Raw genomic sequence first — 17,302 nt, 5'->3', positions numbered from 1 at the left:
GAAGGTACTTTCTTATGATTCCCCTTTATAGCCTCCTGCATGATCAACATCCCCCACCAGAGTGGTCCACTTGATACAATGGATGAACCTGCATTAACACATCATCATCACCCAAAGTCCATAGTTTACGTTGGGTTCCCTCCTGTCGTTGTACATTCTGTGGGTTTAGACAAATGTATAATGGCATGTATCCACCATCGTAGCTTTATAGAGTATTTTCACTACCATAAAAATCCTCTCCACTTTATCAGTACACCCCTCTACTAATTCATCCCTCCATACTTTTGCCTTTTCCAGAACGTCCTATAGTTGGAATCCTACAGCATGTAAACTTTTTAGACTGGCTCCTTTCACTTAGTAATGTGCATTTAAGTTAGCTCCACGTCCTTCCGTGGCTTGATGGCTCATTTTTAAAAAAACATTTTTTTTGAGAGAGAGAGTGAGAGCAGGGGAGAAGGGCAGAGAGAGAGAGAGAGAGAGAGAGAGAGAGAGAGAGAATCCCAAGCAGGTTCCATGCTCAGTGCAGAGCCCCATGCGGGGCTCGATCCCAGGACCACGAGATCGTGAGCTGAGCCTAAATTGAGTTGGATGCTCAACCAACGGAGCCATCTAGGCACCCCGATAGCTCATTTCTTTCTACCGCTAAGATCTTTGTCCCATTTTTAAAATTGAGTTGTTTTCTTGTTGGATTTAAGTGTTCTTTGTATAATTTTGATAACAATCTTCTATCTGACAGGCTTTTTTGCAAATATTTTCTCCCAGTCTGTGGCTTGTCTTTTCATTTTCTTGATTGTGTCTTTTGCAGCGTGGAATTTTTTTAAAATTTTAATGAAGTCCAGCTTATAAACTTTCTTTCATGGGTCATGGCTTTTGTGCATTTCTAAAAAGTCACTGCCAGGGGCGCCTGGGTGGCTCAGTCGGTTAAGCATCCAACTTCGACTCAGGTCATGATCTCGAACTCCGTGAGTTCAAGCCCTGTGTCAGGCTCTGTGCTGACAGCTCAGAGCCTGGAGACTGCTTCAGATTCTCTCTCTCTCTCTCTCTCTCTCTCTCTCTCTCTGCCCTTCCACTGCTCATGCTCTGTGTCTGTCACTCAAAAATAAACATTAAAAATGTTTTTTAAGTCATTGCCAAACCTAAGGTCATAAAGGTTTTCTTCTACATTATCTTCTGGGAACTTCAAGGTTTTGCATTTTACATTTAGGTCTATGATCCATTTTGAGTTAATTTTTGTGAAGGGTGTGAGATCTGTGTTAAGATTCTCTTTTTTTTTGCATGTGGATGACCAAGTTGTCCCAGTATCGTTTGTTGAAAAGACTGTTTGGCTCATTGTATCAGCTTCACCCCTTTGTGAAAGACCACTTGTCTAGATTTCTCTGAGTCTATTTCTGGGCTGTCTATCCTGTTCCATTGCACTGCCTTGTTCTTCCTCACCTCTGGGCCTTTGCACATGCTGTTTCCTTTTCCTAGAATACTCTCTCCCCCCTACCTGGATACTTTCAACTATCTTTAAGATCTGAGCTTACATGTCCTTCCCACCAGAAAGTCTCCCCTGATACAGATTGTTTGGGTGCCTCTGAATTGGGTCTCCAAGTATAAACCTCATCATGGTGTATTGTAATTATCTGCTTACTTCTTGGTCCCTCCCCACCTTTAGTCGTAAGCGCCTTGAAAATGGAGGCCATATTTGCCTGTCTTGCCATTATCTATATCTATATTTACATCTATATCTATATCTATATCTAATCTATATCTATCTCCCCAGTGTGAGAGAAAAGCATTGTGTAATCACCTGCAGAGGTGGGCCAGGGTAAGATCACATGGGATTTGATAAATAATGGCAGTGAAACTCAGGATCCTCCATGGTGTTGATGGTTTTAGTGGTCACTTCCCAGAAGGGCATTATGTCTACTCCCCAAGAACATCCTGAGCTGTGGCTAAACCCAACTACAGGAAAATAGCACAGTTTTTTAATAACAAATTATAAAGGCTGGTCAGGTTCCCCAAGGAATGGGGGGGGGGGCGGGCTATTCATGCTGCATTAAAAAGTAATAAAGCTGCAACCTTTCCTGAGCAGCAGAATATAAGAAAACATCCCATTTGCCATCAAATACTGAATTTAGAATTACAGGCTTCATTAACTCAGAGTTTTGCTTATTTAAAGAAATTCTTTAATGAGGCCATTTCTTCAAAGCGAGTGTGCTGAGTTGTCCTCTCTCCCAGATTCAAACGAGGACATTTGGGGGGGGGGGTTCCTCGAGAAAGATGCAAGAGGCTTTGCTTTTCTGTTTGTTCACGGTCATGTGTATCCCCGTGTAATTCAGCCCGTCGGAAGGGCCATTTACTGCTCTAACCTTCAGAGCCCATCTCTCAGATCTCCTGGCCAGATCTTCTACGGCCGCCATTTTGGCTGCTCCATGGCTAATCCCCACATGGGCTCTGGGATGATGCCGGCTGATGGGGTTATTAGGTAGACAGTCCTCAGTCTTCTTGTGGAGGCAGGGCTTGTAAAGACTCTATGGGGCACCTTGGCAGGAAGATTATTGAGTAAAATTAAAAACAACCTTGAGAGACTGATGGAATCATCCCCCCCCTTCTCAACTCTTGAGCAGACGGGGTCAGAGAAGTAGCTTCCTCCCTGGGAAACAGGCAGAAAGTGGTCAAGACAGGGTCTCTCCAACCCCAGTACCTGTTCTCTTTCCCACTGTGCTCACCTCAGAAATGGCAACTGCTTGAAATAAGAAGTAGACAAGGGAAGGGAAACAAAAATAATATAAAAACAGGGAGGGGGACAAAACAGAAGAGGCTCACACATATGGAGAACAAACTGGGGGTTGCTGGAGGGGTAGTGGGAGGGGGGATGGGCTAAACGGGCAAGGGGCACTAAGGAATCTACTCCTGAAATCATTGTGGCACTAGATGCTAACTAATTTGGATGTAAATTTTAAAAATTAAAAAATGAAATTAAACATAAATAAATAAAAACGCTGTTGTGATTAAAGAAAAGAAGAAGAAGAAGAGGAAAGCCCGTCCAGTGCGGGCGGAGAGGGGTAGCTCATTCTGTGACTCACTCCCACAGCTCGGGGAGCTGCAGAGCGCTTATGAGGGGGCCAAGAAAATGGCTCACCAGCTAAAGAGGAAGTGCCACCATCTGACCTGTGACCTGGAGGACACCCGCCTCCAGCTGGAGGACCAGCAAAGCCGAAGTCACGAGCTCGAGAAGAAGCAGAAGAAGTGAGTTGTGTTTCACGCCGTCGCTGGGCTCCAGGGTGGGCTGTGTCAATGCTGGGGCCTCCTGGGGGTCTCCAGATTCTCCTCCTCAGCCCCCTCACTCCTGTCGGGGCTCCTCATCCACAAGGTGGAACCCCTCACCCCTCGTTCTGCTCCCATTTTCCTCCCCACCCCTCACACTTACTCCTGTAGGCTTCTCCCAAGCATGCAGCAAAAAGCCATTCTTTTCTGTTCCCCAGTCTCGCTCTACAACCAATCAACCATGTGACCTTGGGGAGCTTTCTTGGCCTCTCTGGGCCTCAGCACCCCCCTTTGTCAAGTGAAGAGATGGCCGTGGAGGGCGAGGACACCCGAGCACGGTGGGCGGGAGAGCAAGGGCTGATGTCAGACCACCCCAGTTCAAGTCCGAGCTGTGCCTCTCTCTAGTTGTATGACCTTGGAGAAGTCATCCAACCCCCTCAGCCTCAGTTCCTTACCCTTAGGTGGGGGATGGGAATACCCCATTGTAGCGAGGACTAAGTGATGGGGTTGGTAGGCTCGACAGACTGAATCCCGGCTCCTAGCCCCGTTGTGGAAAATGGGGCCAGAGAATGGGGGAGGCCCCAAATCGACTCACTTCCCTTTTCAGTCGGCACTTAGGCTCTCCGATCACATGAGCACTTCTGGCGTAGACAGGGCCCTGTGCATGAACGAGATGCCAGCCTTGAAGCTGCACCCTGCACTCTGGTTCCCACGCTTGCTTTCCCGTCGGGATGTGGTCATAGCTCAGCAAATGGTAGAGCCTAGACTGGCACCCATGAGTTTGCACATGCGAAACCTCAGTGCCTGTGCTCATCTAATCCCTGGACACCCTGGCTGTGCCTGAGTTCTGCAGCTTTGCTGGTGAGGGTGATGGTGTGCAGGGAGGGGTCCCGTCTGGAGTCAGACCACCTCTAATGATAGACGAGACACAGTCTCTTTCAGACAGTCTGGACTAAAAATACTGGAAAATGTGACTAGGATGTGGTTTTGCTCAAGGCACTTCTTTTCCAAGAGGTGGCAAGCTGAATTATATTTTCATGGGAGGGGCACGGATTTTGAACTTGGGTCTGCATAATTAAATATTCTTCCTGTATGGGGCGCCTGGGTGGCTCAGCCGGTTGAGCGTCCGACTTCGGCTTGGGTCATGATCTCGAGGTCTGGGAGTTCGAGCCCCGCGTCGGGCTCTGTGCTGACAGCTGGGAGCCTGCTTCTGCTTCTGTGTCTCCCTCTCTCTCTGCCCCTCCCCCGCTCACGCTCTGTCTCTCTCTATCCTTCAAAAATAAATAAACATTAAAAAAATTTTTTTAAATATTCTTTCTCTCACTCTGAGCTTTTCTTTTTTCTTTTTTTTTTTTTTAAAGTTCACTTATTTTGAGAGAGAGAGAGCACGAGCAGGGGAGGACAGAGAGAGGGAGAGAGAATCCCAAGCAGGCTCCGCACTCTCAGTGCTGACCCAGGCACGGGGCTAAGACCCACAAACTACAAGATCATGACCTGAGCCAAAACTGAGAGTCAGATGCTTAACTGACTGAGCCACCCAGGTGCCCTATCACTTTGATCTTTTCTGAGCTGACTTCTTCATGTGAAAACAAAAAGTCTTTGGGGAGTTGTTAGCATGCCCCCCTCAAATGAGAGAGGTTATTTAATCTTTTATTGATAATCTGAGTCTGTTTCCTTTTCCACCTGCCGGGGTATTCTGGCTGAACCTTGTCCTTGCAGTGGGGAAAATGGCTTTGTCTTTCCTTGGCCAGTTCCTGTGTGACCTTGTCAAATGATACCACCTCTCTGGGCCAGAGAGACTGATGTTTCAGAGGAGTCCTTGACTTAAGCAGGCCACCTGTTGCTGAATAATAGCTCCAACAGACCCTATCTGCAAACTGAGAGGTGGGGACTCTAACATCCCCTGAGTTTCTGCCAGCTGTGACAACGTTGGCTTTCATCTGTGACTTCTGTTCCTGTTCTGAGAGGCTCTAGGTAGGGTTTCCGCTCTCTGAGGGGCCCGGGGGCTCTCTGTGGAGGTTATGCAGCCAGAAAATTCCATCTCTCTGGTCGTTCCCGACCCCCTTGGTCAGAATCTTTCATTCCAGGCTCTCAAGAACCTCCCCATGGCGCCCTCCTGGGAAAGATCCCATTTCTTCCTTCCAAGACTTACCTGTCCTGTGATGCTTCCCTACCCCTCTACCATCCCCTGGCAGAAGTTAATTCATGTTTTGACGCTCGTTGCAAATGGCAGCCATTTTCCTTCTAGGTGGTCCAGCAATATAGCAGGGAGGCTAAAGGCCTAAGTGGGAATCCGGGCAAAATAACCATAGGGAGGGAAAGATCTAGAAGTCAGCAATACTTCTTCATAATCTCTCCAACTTTAATCGAATCGTAGAGGTAGCCGCCTCCTTAGTTTGCTGAGCCCTGGATGGACTGATGTCTCCATGCAGGGGAGTTCCCTGTCCCCAACGCGGTTTCCAAGTTCAGAGTGGCCCAAAGTGGCTCCATCTGGGCTTGGCTAATCGTTGCCAGGGTTACCCCATGGGTCACAGAGCTCGGTTCCGAGGGCCGATGGAGCTCCGAGCCTGTCTCCTTGGGGTGGGGCCTGCGCTGGGCTCACCAACTCGCACACATACTGGAAGTTAGACCCCAGGCCTGCTTCTAGCGGGGTGAGGCATGTGTGTGAATCCCTCTGGCCTCAGGCAGGTGGTCGTTCGGTGTGTTCCAGAAGCTGGAGTCCATAGGAGCCATTCTTTGGCATCGGGTGGCCTGTTAAGTCAAGGTCTCCTCTGAAACATCGGTCACTGTCTGGCCCCCACTGCCTTATCCCACCTGCCCCAGTTAGATGGGGGACTAGCTGAGACAGTAGAGAAGCTGGGCTCAAGCCCACCTCGGCCACTTTGGAATTTAGGGGCGAATCACTCTGCCTCTCTGAACTTCAGTTTCCTCTTCTATAAAATGGATATCATTACATGTTTCTTGCTGAATTGTTATAAAGACCACATGGACCCCAGCCCAGAGCCCGGCACCTTGGGACTGTTGGGTCATTATCACCATCACAGCCTTTCCATTCACAGGGGCGGCCGGGGGCGCCTCTTGAATGATGTCACCAACGGCCAATCAGAAAACTCCTGGGCTCTTCCAACAGGAGGACCCCCTCCTGTGACCCATGATCGGCTTTCTCAGGAGTCTGAGGCTTTGAATGACCATCTAGCTTTAAGATACATTGGATAATCTTGTAACAAGGGGGACTTTCTTCTCACTAAGACCCCAACCCCATGCCCAGTTTAACCCTTCTGGCCATACCAAGGTCCCTGGAGCAGTGGCACTTTCTGTGTGGGCCAAGGGCAGGTGACCAAGATCACATCTTACTGAGGATTGCCAAAGCCTCCTGTACTGATCTCCTCATCTGTGATAGGGATATAGGACCAAGGAAACTGCATGGAATGATATCGAATCCAGGAAGTTCTTCTCACCCAGTGGTCACCATCCTGGAGGGGCAGGGAGCCCCCAAATGAGGCATTTCCTAATTCCCTGGCCAGCCCCCAAGAGGACAGGCTAGACTTCGTGTTTTTTTTTTTTTCTGAGATGACAAATGAGGACCACACCGAATGTATTAATGTCCAACCTTTTATCAGTAATTACGGTGCTCTAATGCAACGTATGCGTGCCCAAACCAGATGATATAGAGGGGATGAAATGTAAAATATCTCTTGTTTGTGCAGATATATGCATTCACTCCTTCACGGGTCAATGAGTGCGAGACCCACCCCACCCCCCCAACCTAGGTCTTGTGGATTTAACTATTTCCTGGCATATATGGGCAAACCAGATAGGTGCAATTTTTCTATCTCTCTGTAAGTTTTTTTTTAATTCTTTTCCCGTATCTGTATATACTTTTATTTTATTATTTTTACTTATGCATGTTGTGTTTTATGTGAGTCTCCACTACTTTTGCCGAAACTCCACGTGAACCCTAAAAGTTGCTCTCTGGCGTTGCAAATTTCAACCGCACGTCCGCAACCTTACGCAAAAGCACGGAGCAAAACCTCCCGTCGTCTGGGGCCCCCTCTCTCTGCCTCACGGTTCTCAGCAAGCTAACCGCCTCTCTCCAGCCCTCCTCGTCCTCAGCCCCAGTGCCATGACACCTGCTCTGCTTGAACAGGTTTGACATGCAGCTGGCCCAGGCCCTGGGTGAGTCTGTGTTTGAGAAGGGTCTTCGAGAGAAAGTGACTCAGGAGAACACCAGTGTCCGGTGGGAACTGGGCCAGCTTCAGCAGCGGTTGAAGGTAAGGGATGGGGTGGAGTTGGGGGGGGGGCACATGAAGCCATCTTGGCTCTTAGTTGCTGGCTTCCGGGAACCTCCCCTGCCCCCGCCATTCCCTGCCATGCACCTGCAGTAAATAGTGACGGGGAGAGAACTCTGGGGGGGTATGCCGGTCTGCCCGCCAGCTGGGGTCATGGATCCCAGGGTGCCCTAACACAACAAAAAGTAGTTGGGATATTGATAATGAGATCTCCCTAGCACTCTCAAGGTGCCCACCTGGCAGGCGGGAGAGGCTGGGCAAAGAAGGAGGTCGTTGTCGCCCCACCCAGGGGCACGATGCAGGCTCCAGCACAGAGGGGTTTTATTAAAGTACAACACAGGCACCTTACTCATTTGTTCCTCACCCTTCTGTGGCTCCCTGCTACCCCTAAAAGAGCTCTCAGCCTGGAATTCAGCTCCCTCTTGATCTAGCCCAAAGTTCTTTGGCCTCGGAGCCGACTTTCTAACCTGAACGAGTCATTTCTGGACACCTTGCCTCTCTGCCCCAATGTCTGCATCCCAGCCTCGGCAGATACCCAGCTTACAAATGGACAAACACTCCCTTTATGTGCTTTGAGGCCCAACTCTGGGGGGGTGGTAACTGCTCCCTCAAAAGGCCTCCACCCGTGCTGTGTGAGCTGTCCCAGGGAGCAGCCCTTGGTGTCCCACGGCGGGGTGGGGGGGGGGGGCTCCTGGGGCTGCCAGGCCAAGGTAGGGATGTCAGGCAGTTCCCTGGTGGATGGGGCATGTGGTCACATGACTCTATATCTCTGCCCCCTTGGTCTCCAGCAAAAAGAGCAGGAAACCTCGCAGCTGAAGCAGGAGGTAGAGACGTTGCAGGCCCATAAGCGGGAGCTCTTGGGGTTGTCCTCTCTGGGAGAAAACTGTGTCGCTGGCTTGAAGGAGAGGCTCTGGAATCTGGAATCCAGCGCCCTGGAGCATGAGAAAATCCAGAGTCAGCAAGAAAACACCATCAAGCAGCTGGAGCAGGTAGGAAAGCCCTGTCCCAGGCCGATGCCCTGTCCCATGCTGGCTCCTGTGCGGTAGGGGGTTGTTGGAAGGCAACACCAACGCCTCACCTCACTCAGCTGCTCCTCATTCTTCTATGGCTCCCGATTACCCCTGAGACCTCCAGGTTCAGCATTCGGGTCCTCCATGATGTAGCCCACTCCTCCCATCCTGCAAAGCGTCAAGGTCACCTCAGAGAAGCTTGCCCTGATCACCTTCTTGAAAGCAGCCCCACCCCCACCCCACGTCCACTTCCCATGCCCTTAGCTACTGTCTTCTCCTTTACAGTATCTGTCATCTTCTTCGATAGTATTAAAAAAAAAAAAATTCCTCCATGCTGCTCTCCCCCATTAGAATGTTTCAGGAAGGTAGGGTGCTTTGTTGATGCTACTGATCAGGCTTCCCCAGAGCCTAGAATGAGCCCAGGTACTTAGCTGGTGCTCAAGAAATAGCGGTTGGCCTGGTATCTGAGGCTTACTGAGTGCCGTCTGCATACCAGACTCAGCCCTTGGCTCATATCTCAGGAATCTCCCCCAGAACCTTAGATGGTCAGATGTCAGTATATCCCCACTTCACAGATGTGGAAGCTGAGGCTCAGAGACAGAGAGAGAAGGTGCCAGGGAACTGGGGCCTGTGCCCTATGACTCCGTCGCACCCAGAACACCTGTTACGTGCACAGCCTCGAGGAAGATTGGAGCACTAGCTCTTTGGGAACCACAAAACAACTAAGGGGAAGTCGGCAGAAATATCAAATACTCTATCTAGTTCCAGCACCCTTTGTGAGGTATCAGATGAGGATTTTATTTGTTGGCTTGTCTGTTGATATGCCCACCCCATTCCACAAAGGAATTGATTCAAGCAGCATATAGAATGTCTGCATAATAAAACAGAAACATTATATACGTTTTTCATGTTTATTTATTTTTGAGAGAGAGAGACAGAGCATGAGCAGGGGGAAGGGAGAGAGAGAGGGGGAGACACAGAATCCGAATCAGGCTCCAGGCTCTGAGCTGTCAGCACAGAGCCCGGGGCGGGGCTGGAACCCATGAACCCCGAGATCATGGCCTGAGCCGAAGTCGGATGCTCAACCGACTGAGCCACCCGGGTACTCCTAAAACAGAAACATTATAAATAAAGCAATCCAAGCCAGAGAAACACACACTAAAGCAGACACTAAGGAGTTTGGGGGACGGCGAATGCATAAACAGAACCACAAAGCATACGATCTTACAGCCTTCGTGGTTCCTGCTCTAAAACTCCTGGTGGCCAGAGAGAAAAAGGAAATGTGAGCTGCCTTCAAGGGGGAAGCAAAGCTGTTTCCTGATGCTTCTCTGGGAAGCGGTGTCTCCTGGGGCGGTTCTCAGGCTGCCGTGATTTCAAAGTGGTTATAAGTTGGGGACCCCCTTTTCAAGAAAGTGTGACTAGGTTGCATGAATATATACTTTTTTGAAATGTTTATTTACTTATTTTTGATGCGGGGGGGTGGGGGGGAGAGAGCGAGGGAGGGGCAGAGAGAGAGGGAGAGAGAGAGAGAATCCCAAGCAGGCTCCATGCTGTCAGCACAGAACCCGATGCGGGGCTTGAACTCACGAACTATGAGATCATGACCCGAGCTGAAATCAAGAGTTGGACACTTAGCTGCTGAGCTGCCCAGGGGCCCCAGGTATAGCATGCATATGTAAAGCAGATGAACCCTGAGCAGCTCTGGGTAAGTGAGGAACAGGAGTGGTGGTTCGGGGGGCAAGGAGGAGAGGGAGCACCGGGGCGCCTACCCTTGCTTCTCACTTACCCTCACTCCCTTGGCGTGGAGCCCAGGCTTGTGGTGGGCATGGAGGGACAGAGTCCGAAGCAATTCAGGAAGCAGAGTCCCTTCACTCACTCAGCCGGCAGGAATTTATCAAGCGCCTACTTTGCATCATGCATCACGCGATGTAGCTGTAAACAAGACAGATGTGGTCTCTGCCTTCTGGAAGTTTGGAGTCATGCTGAGTGTTAAGAGGAAGTTTAACTTGCCGATCTGGTTTTGGGAGCGGGGTTGGGGTGGGGGAGGAACGATCAGGGAAGACTTCCTGGAGGAAGTGGCATTTACCGGAGGAAGTGACATTTCTGGAAGGGTGAGTGCAAGTTGGCACGGAGAGAGTTCCGGGCAGGAAGAACAGCCAGTACAAAAGCCTAGAGCGAGGAAAGGCCTGTGGCTGAGGTATGGTGGCATCCACATGGGGTCCTCAAGGCAGCTCAGTCGATGTGACCTTAGGCAAGCCCCCTGTTTTCTCTAGACTTCAGTCTCCTCATCTGTACCCCGAAACGGGAGGCTTTTCAACCCCCTGGCTTTCCCCAGCTCCAGCGAGGAATCCATGGAGGTGCACGAAGGAGGTGGGATGTCTGTGTAGATTGTTAAGGGATATGGAAGATCGCGCAGCTCCCATAGCCACCCAGCGTCAGGAATAAAGTGGGCACTTTGGAAAATTGTGTCGGTTCTTTAAGATGTCACCGGCACCCCTCGGCGCTCAGCAGCGGAAATGTGCTCCTGTGACCGCAGGGACCCGAGAGTTAATGCAACTTTCCTAATTCGCCACCCTCAACCTACACAGGAGGCAAGGCTGACTCAACACCTCCATCCGTCTTTAGCTTCGCCCAGAACCCTACGCGGCGTTGTGCCCTTGCAGACATCCGGGAGATATTTATGGATTACAATATAGCACTTTCCCCGGGGAATTTTATGTTCACTCATATAGGCTTGACATAAATGGTATTGCAGATGTCAGGAGTGTCCAAGAGGCTAGGGGAAAAAAAAGAAAAGGAAATATTATATTTACTTGCTTAAGCTCCTCGTTTTGGATTATCTCCCCATAACCTGTCATTTTAAAAGGAGGCGAGGAAGGAGGTTGACATTTAATGTGAGCTTACTTTATGCCAGGAGCTGTAATAAGGGCTCTGTGGTACAGTATCTTTTTGCCTCACCACCACAGTAGAGAAAGCTGGAAAGTATAGATTCTTGGAGCCTGGACCCTGGAGATTCTGATGCGGTAGGTCAAGGGGGAAGCCCCAAAAATGCAAATTTTTTTTACAAATTGCATTGTTCAATTCTAACACACCACAGAATTTGAGAAGCAGGGGCTTGGGTCAATCCCTCATGGATCAAAGATCAAAAAAGGAAAATCTCGAACTGCAACAGGAACCCGTGACGGCTGCTTCCAATTCTAGAACCTTCTAGACAGCACCATACAGCTTAGACATCATGCACCGCAGCTCTTTGTCGGCTGCGAGCAAGTTTTGGAGGCTCTTATTGAAAAGACTCACCTCCTTCACGGGACACAACTGTTCGTTACGTCTTCCAGGAGGGAGGGGGGCAGTCCTCTCTGTTTTCAAAAGAGAAAGTCAGATTCGTGCACCAGGCGATGTGCTAGGTGCTTTACGCGGGCCATCTCACTGAATTCTCATAACGCATTTTAAGGTGATTGTTTTCCGCAGAGAAGAGTGATCAGAGGCAAAGTGAATTGTCCAAGGTGACATTCTGGGCAAGTGATCTCCCCCTGGAGGCTTTCATACCTTCATACATAAACTCGTTTTACCATCCAGCCGCCCACCTACCCACTCATTCAAAACACCATCACGGATCTTTACTCCAGGGAGGACACATATGCTTCATTTGTTTTTTTTTTTTTTTTACTTTTTTATGTTATTTTATTTTTGAGAGAGAGAGACAGAGCATGAGTGGGGGAGGGCCAGAAAGAGGGCGAGGCACAGAATCCGAAGCAGCTTCCAGGCTCCGAGCCGTCAGCACAGAGCCGGGCGGGGGGCTCGAACTCCCGAACCCTGAGATCATGACTTGAGCCGAAGTCAGACACCTAACCGACTGAGCCACCCAGGTGCCCTCCCCCCCCTCCGTTTAAAATTTTTTTATGATATCTGCCTCATCTTAAAAGTGTTGAGAAGCGGGTTCTTAGGTGGCTCAGTCGGTTAAGCATCTGACGCTTGATTTCGGCTCAGATCGTGACCTCACGGTGTGTGGGATCGAGCCCCGTGCAAGGCTCTGGGCCGACGGTGCGGAATCTGCTCCAGATTCTCTCTCTCCGTCTCTCTCTGCCCTTCCCCTGCTTGTGCTTTCTCTCTCTTTCTCTCAAAATAAGTAAATAAACTTAAACAATTGTCGAGAAGGATTCAAAGCATTCTTCCATCTAAACTTGGCAGAAGTTTAATGACAGATTAATGATGTTTGTAGTGACCACAGGAGGGGGTAGAGGCGGCATGTGGGCTATTTATCTACCGTTTCTGGCCTCCCTGGGGACCTGTGGGGGGCTACTGGACTCTCACCCCTGCATCCCAGAAAGGAAAAATGCAGCTGGAGTACCACAGATGACATGGTTGGTGTGGGTCACCCTCATGTGCTGTCCTTGCTGTCCCCAGCTCCGCCAGCGGTTTGAGCTGGAGATCGAGCGGATGAAACAGATGCACCAGAAGGACCGTGAGGACCAGGAGGAGGAGCTGGAAGATGTCCGCCAGTCCTGCCAGAAGCGGGTCAGTGCCCCTTGGGCCCTGGCAGGTCCAGTCCTGGGTGCCATTTTCCTTAGAGTGGGGGGGGGGTGCACTCCAGAGCCTGGGGACCGACTTTTTGTATCCACCTAAGACCTTAGCTGTCAAGGCTGCTAGAGCAGAAGTACCTCTCTTAAATATGGTTCTGGAGCTTCCAGAAGCCTCTGGAACTGTCAAGCATAATCACCCCCAGATTTCTGCCCAAAGCCCACAGTTCCATGTGACTTAGGCCTTGGGGAAGGCCTTCCATGTTTCAAGAAGGGGACCAGTCCTTTCTGGCTGTCTCCTTTGCAGACAATTTCCTGACGCGTCATCCGAGCTCCTGCAGACCTTTCAAACAGTGGATAAGAAAGCAATAAACCCTTGAAATCTTACCATCCAGAAACCATCATTACCACTATTTTACAAGCCAATTCGTATCTCTCTGTCATGGGACACACACACATAACATATTTGTTGAGGTACCGTTTCACCCGAATGGGGCCGTGCTTTCTTGAAGCCTTTCACAAGCGTTTTGTCCTTGGCCTCTTTCCTCTTTCCATGTCAGTAAATACCGGTCTGATGTACATAGTTAAGAGCTTCAAAGCAGTCCACGTTAGGCACGTGCTGTAATTTGTTCAACAAGCCTCCTGTGGCTGGGCATTCAGGATTTTCAGATCTTCTGTTATTATAACCAGTGCTGAGATACACACCCTTACAGATGCATTGACTGACGTGAATGTAAGAGGAGTCCTTTCAGTGGAGTGGCTGGAAAGCTGTGGGGTATGGCTCAGTTAATAGGTTTTCTCGCTGCGGGACCCTTGCAGATCTTTCATGGCTTTGTGTACATTTGACTCTCCAAGAAAGGGCTGAGGAGCATTTCCTAAAACTGACTCCTGCTATTAGCTCCCAGGGCGGTCTGTCTACGGAGACCTCCAGACTGTAGGGCTTGAGGGTGTGGGTGTTGGAATTTGCAGACTCTTTGTCTGGATCTTTGCTTTTCCACCTTAACAACTGTGCCATCTTAGGAAAGTGATTTAAAAGCTTCAACTATTACTAAAATCCACACTATTCCCTGACTCCTTGCTCTGTATCCAGCGCTGGTCACTCAAGGCCAGTTTATAAGACGCACAAGAAAGCCAATGTCGCTGCTTTCCTTGGAGTCATGGAGGCTTGGGTCAAGTCCCAATGTCATCAACTACCGAGTGTGGGGCATTGGAGAAACCCTGTAACCTTGCTAGGAAGCGTCACTGTCCTCATCTGTAAAACAGGAGACTATGGCTGCTTGTAGGGTCACCGTGAAGGCTCAGGGAGATCTCAGATGGGGAAGTGTTGCATGATTTGGTAATGTATTCCTTGTAATGGACTCTTAACAAGCAATACTGGTGAGTGTGGATTTCTAGGCAGTGGCCCTTTGGAGGAGCCCGTGAACCAGCCAGGTGGTTGACTTGCTCCTGGGTGTGATTAATCCATCCAAGAGAAGCAGGGGGTGGGGACTTGGCATCCCATAGAGCTCACAGCTAAGAGCATCACCTGGGGCAGGGCTGAAGGGCGCCTCGGTGATTGGCAGAGCTTTGGCAGGAGACGGGAGGCTAGCTGAGCACATCCTTGGGCGGATCTGACCGCCGTGGTGCCCTGACCTTACTCCAGGGGGGTGTTTGAGAACTGAGCCCATTCTTCACCCCCAGTGGGTGATGTTACTGTATCTGCTGCCTGTCTTTGTCTCCAAATATGCTTTTTGTGGGTCTCGTGAAAGCTCAGTCCCTCTGCGGGTTCACATCTAGAGGAACCAAGTGCATTCCTTCCCGAACTCCCCAGGGCTGGAAAGAGTCCAGTGATTTTGGACTCCTCCGGACCTCGATGTCCCATAACCTCCCTGAGACTCAGTTTTCTCATCTGTAAAATCGGAGCAACGATAGAAAATGTTCTACCTTCCTGTGCTATTGTGAAGAAGAGAGAAAAGAATGAGAAGTACCCTGCAAACTGGAAAGTGCTGGGGGTTCGCATTGAAGGACCAGTTTTTCCTCCTTTTCCATGATCCACATATCTGGGAGAAACGGATGGGAGTCTTTGAACACCCAGTGGGTGTCACACGCCAGGCTGGGTTCTTTATGCCCCACTTCTTTGCCCCTCTGAAGGGCTCTGTAACATCGATTGTCCTGGTTTGCAGATGAGGAAACCAGAGTTCACGAAGGTGAAGTGCGTTGCCCAAAGTTACCCAGACGGGAAGTAGCCCAGCTCGGACCTGTCTCCTGCCAAAGCCCAGTCTCTTAACCAAAATGCTAGATTTGAATTTTTTTTTCTTTTGCAAACATTTGGACCGTGGAAGGCCATTTTAGGAAGCATTGATAGAAGGTAGCCTTGGGCAATGCTGCTGCCTCCATTAGAGCTTCCTGCACACGAACTTGCCAAAGGCTCTGATAAGTCTTGCACTGAAGAAATGATACACTCAGTGATTCTGGCGTGGACTTTCCTCCGTCCTCCACCTACATACCCATCACACTTGTGAACGCCAAGGGGAAACATCCTACAGAGCACACTCCAGGAAACTTGGCCTTGCTTGATATATAGTTCTTATTATATTGTGTATTTTTCTTTTTTCTTTATTTTTTATTAAAATTTAAAACAATTTAATGCTTATTTATTCTTGAGATAGAGAGATACAGAGCACAGGTAGGGGAGGGGCAGAGAGAGACACAGAATCAGAAGCAGGTTCCAGGCTCTGAGCTGTCAGCACACGGCCTGATGCAGGGGCTCGAACCTACAGATTGCGAGATCATGACCTGAGCCAAAGTTGGAGGCCCAACCGACTGAGCCACCCTGGCGCCCCTCTTTTGTGTATTTTTCAAATATGAATTTTTCAAAATGAGTTTTAGCTTTGCCTGTCTTCCCTCTACAAGCAGATACAAACAGAGTGCCTTGTTTCTCTCACTGTTAAAAGAAAGTTCTGAAATGAACTTGCTTTCTACGTAAGTGACCATCAATCAGTGCTTTTTCCCCTCCGTGGGTCAGGAGATGGAAACCCTCAGTCCCTTCCCATGCGCCCTCAGGTGAAGGTTGCACAAGTTCTGGCGCATTCTAAAAGTGTCGCAAAGCATCACGGGTGCCCTGACCCAGGGCCCCAGTGAGGCGGAGATGTGACCCAGACCCTCCTGAGGCTTTTCCGTGGATAGATTTATAAAGGGAGAGGGTGAGGTCAGAGAAAGGTGTTTTTATCCTTATGACAGGCACTCACATGGACTTCACGTGTAGGGCCTGCTCTGTCTCTCTCACCGTGGCAGGAAATCAATCGTTTTAGCGACCCACGTGGGAAAGCTGATGGCTGTCTGGGGTGGCAGAAAAGCTGGGGCCAGAAGATAGAACACTAACTGCTCTCAGCAGCAACTGACTTAGGAGCACACGCCTCACAGCTTCTCTCTGACTCAGTTTACCCAGCTGTGAAGTGGGGTCACTGACAGCATGGAAAGGAAGGACGAAGGGAAGGGTGAGACAACATGTAGGACAGAGGCTGCTAGGGAAGAAGGTGTGCAAAGCGGTTGCCGTGGGGTATTCACTTCGGCGGGGAGCACCTGCCTTTGCGGGGGGATTAGGGAAGTCAGAGCCAACCGTAAATTGAATGAGTTGCTTGCAGCCAGATGTCTTAGTCCATTTGGACTAGTATAACAGAATACCATAGACCTCGGGCTGACAACAAGATTTACTTGTCACGGTTCTGGAGGTTGGGAAGTCCAAGATCAAGGTGCCAGCAGATTGGGCGTCGGGGGAGGACCCTCTTCCGGGTTTACGGACAATGGGACAACAGTCTTCTTGCCGTGTTCTCACGCAGTGGAGGGAGAGGAAGCAGGCTCTCTGCTGTCTCTTCTTATTTTTTTAATGTTTATTTATTTATTTTTGAGAGAGAGCACGCATGTGCTAGTGGGGGAGGGACAGTGAGAGGGGGACAGAGGATCCGAGGTGGGCTCTGAGCTGACAGCAGAGAGCCGACGCGGGGCTCGAACTCGAGAGCTGTGAGATCATGACCTGAGCCGAAGTCAGATGCTTAACCGACTGAGCCAGCCAGGCACTCCTCTGCTGTCTTTCCTTATAAAGGGCACTAATCCCAGCATGGGGGCTCCGCCTTCATGACCTTGGTCTAAACCTAATTATCTCCCAAAGGCCACGTCTTCAACGAGCACTGCACCAGGGCGTTAGGATTTCAACATAGGAAGTTTGGAGAGACACGAACTTGAGGTCCAAACTTCT

The 17,302-nt window shown here is 49.8% G+C and overlaps 1 protein-coding gene across 1 annotated transcript in view; it reads left to right on the top strand.

Moving 5' to 3' along the window:
- MYO18B (myosin XVIIIB) overlaps window positions 1-17,302 on the top strand; it is a 240,288-nt gene that overhangs the window by 117,903 nt on the left and 105,083 nt on the right. Inside the window, exons 28-31 of the mRNA XM_047088398.1 lie at window positions 3,080-3,234; window positions 7,400-7,523; window positions 8,330-8,530; window positions 12,956-13,066. Of these exons, the coding sequence (XP_046944354.1) occupies window positions 3,080-3,234; window positions 7,400-7,523; window positions 8,330-8,530; window positions 12,956-13,066 (591 nt within the window). The remainder of the gene's footprint in view (window positions 1-3,079; window positions 3,235-7,399; window positions 7,524-8,329; window positions 8,531-12,955; window positions 13,067-17,302) is intronic.

This window comes from Lynx rufus, unplaced genomic scaffold, assembly GCF_022079265.1.
Source record: "Lynx rufus isolate CCGP_SWC_20201006 ecotype Redwood Valley unplaced genomic scaffold, mLynRuf1.p SCAF_24, whole genome shotgun sequence".
In the NCBI taxonomy this organism is placed as follows: Eukaryota; Metazoa; Chordata; class Mammalia; order Carnivora; family Felidae; genus Lynx; species Lynx rufus.
Note: the sequence above shows the minus strand (reverse complement) of the source record. Positions and strands in the feature narration are given on the sequence as shown.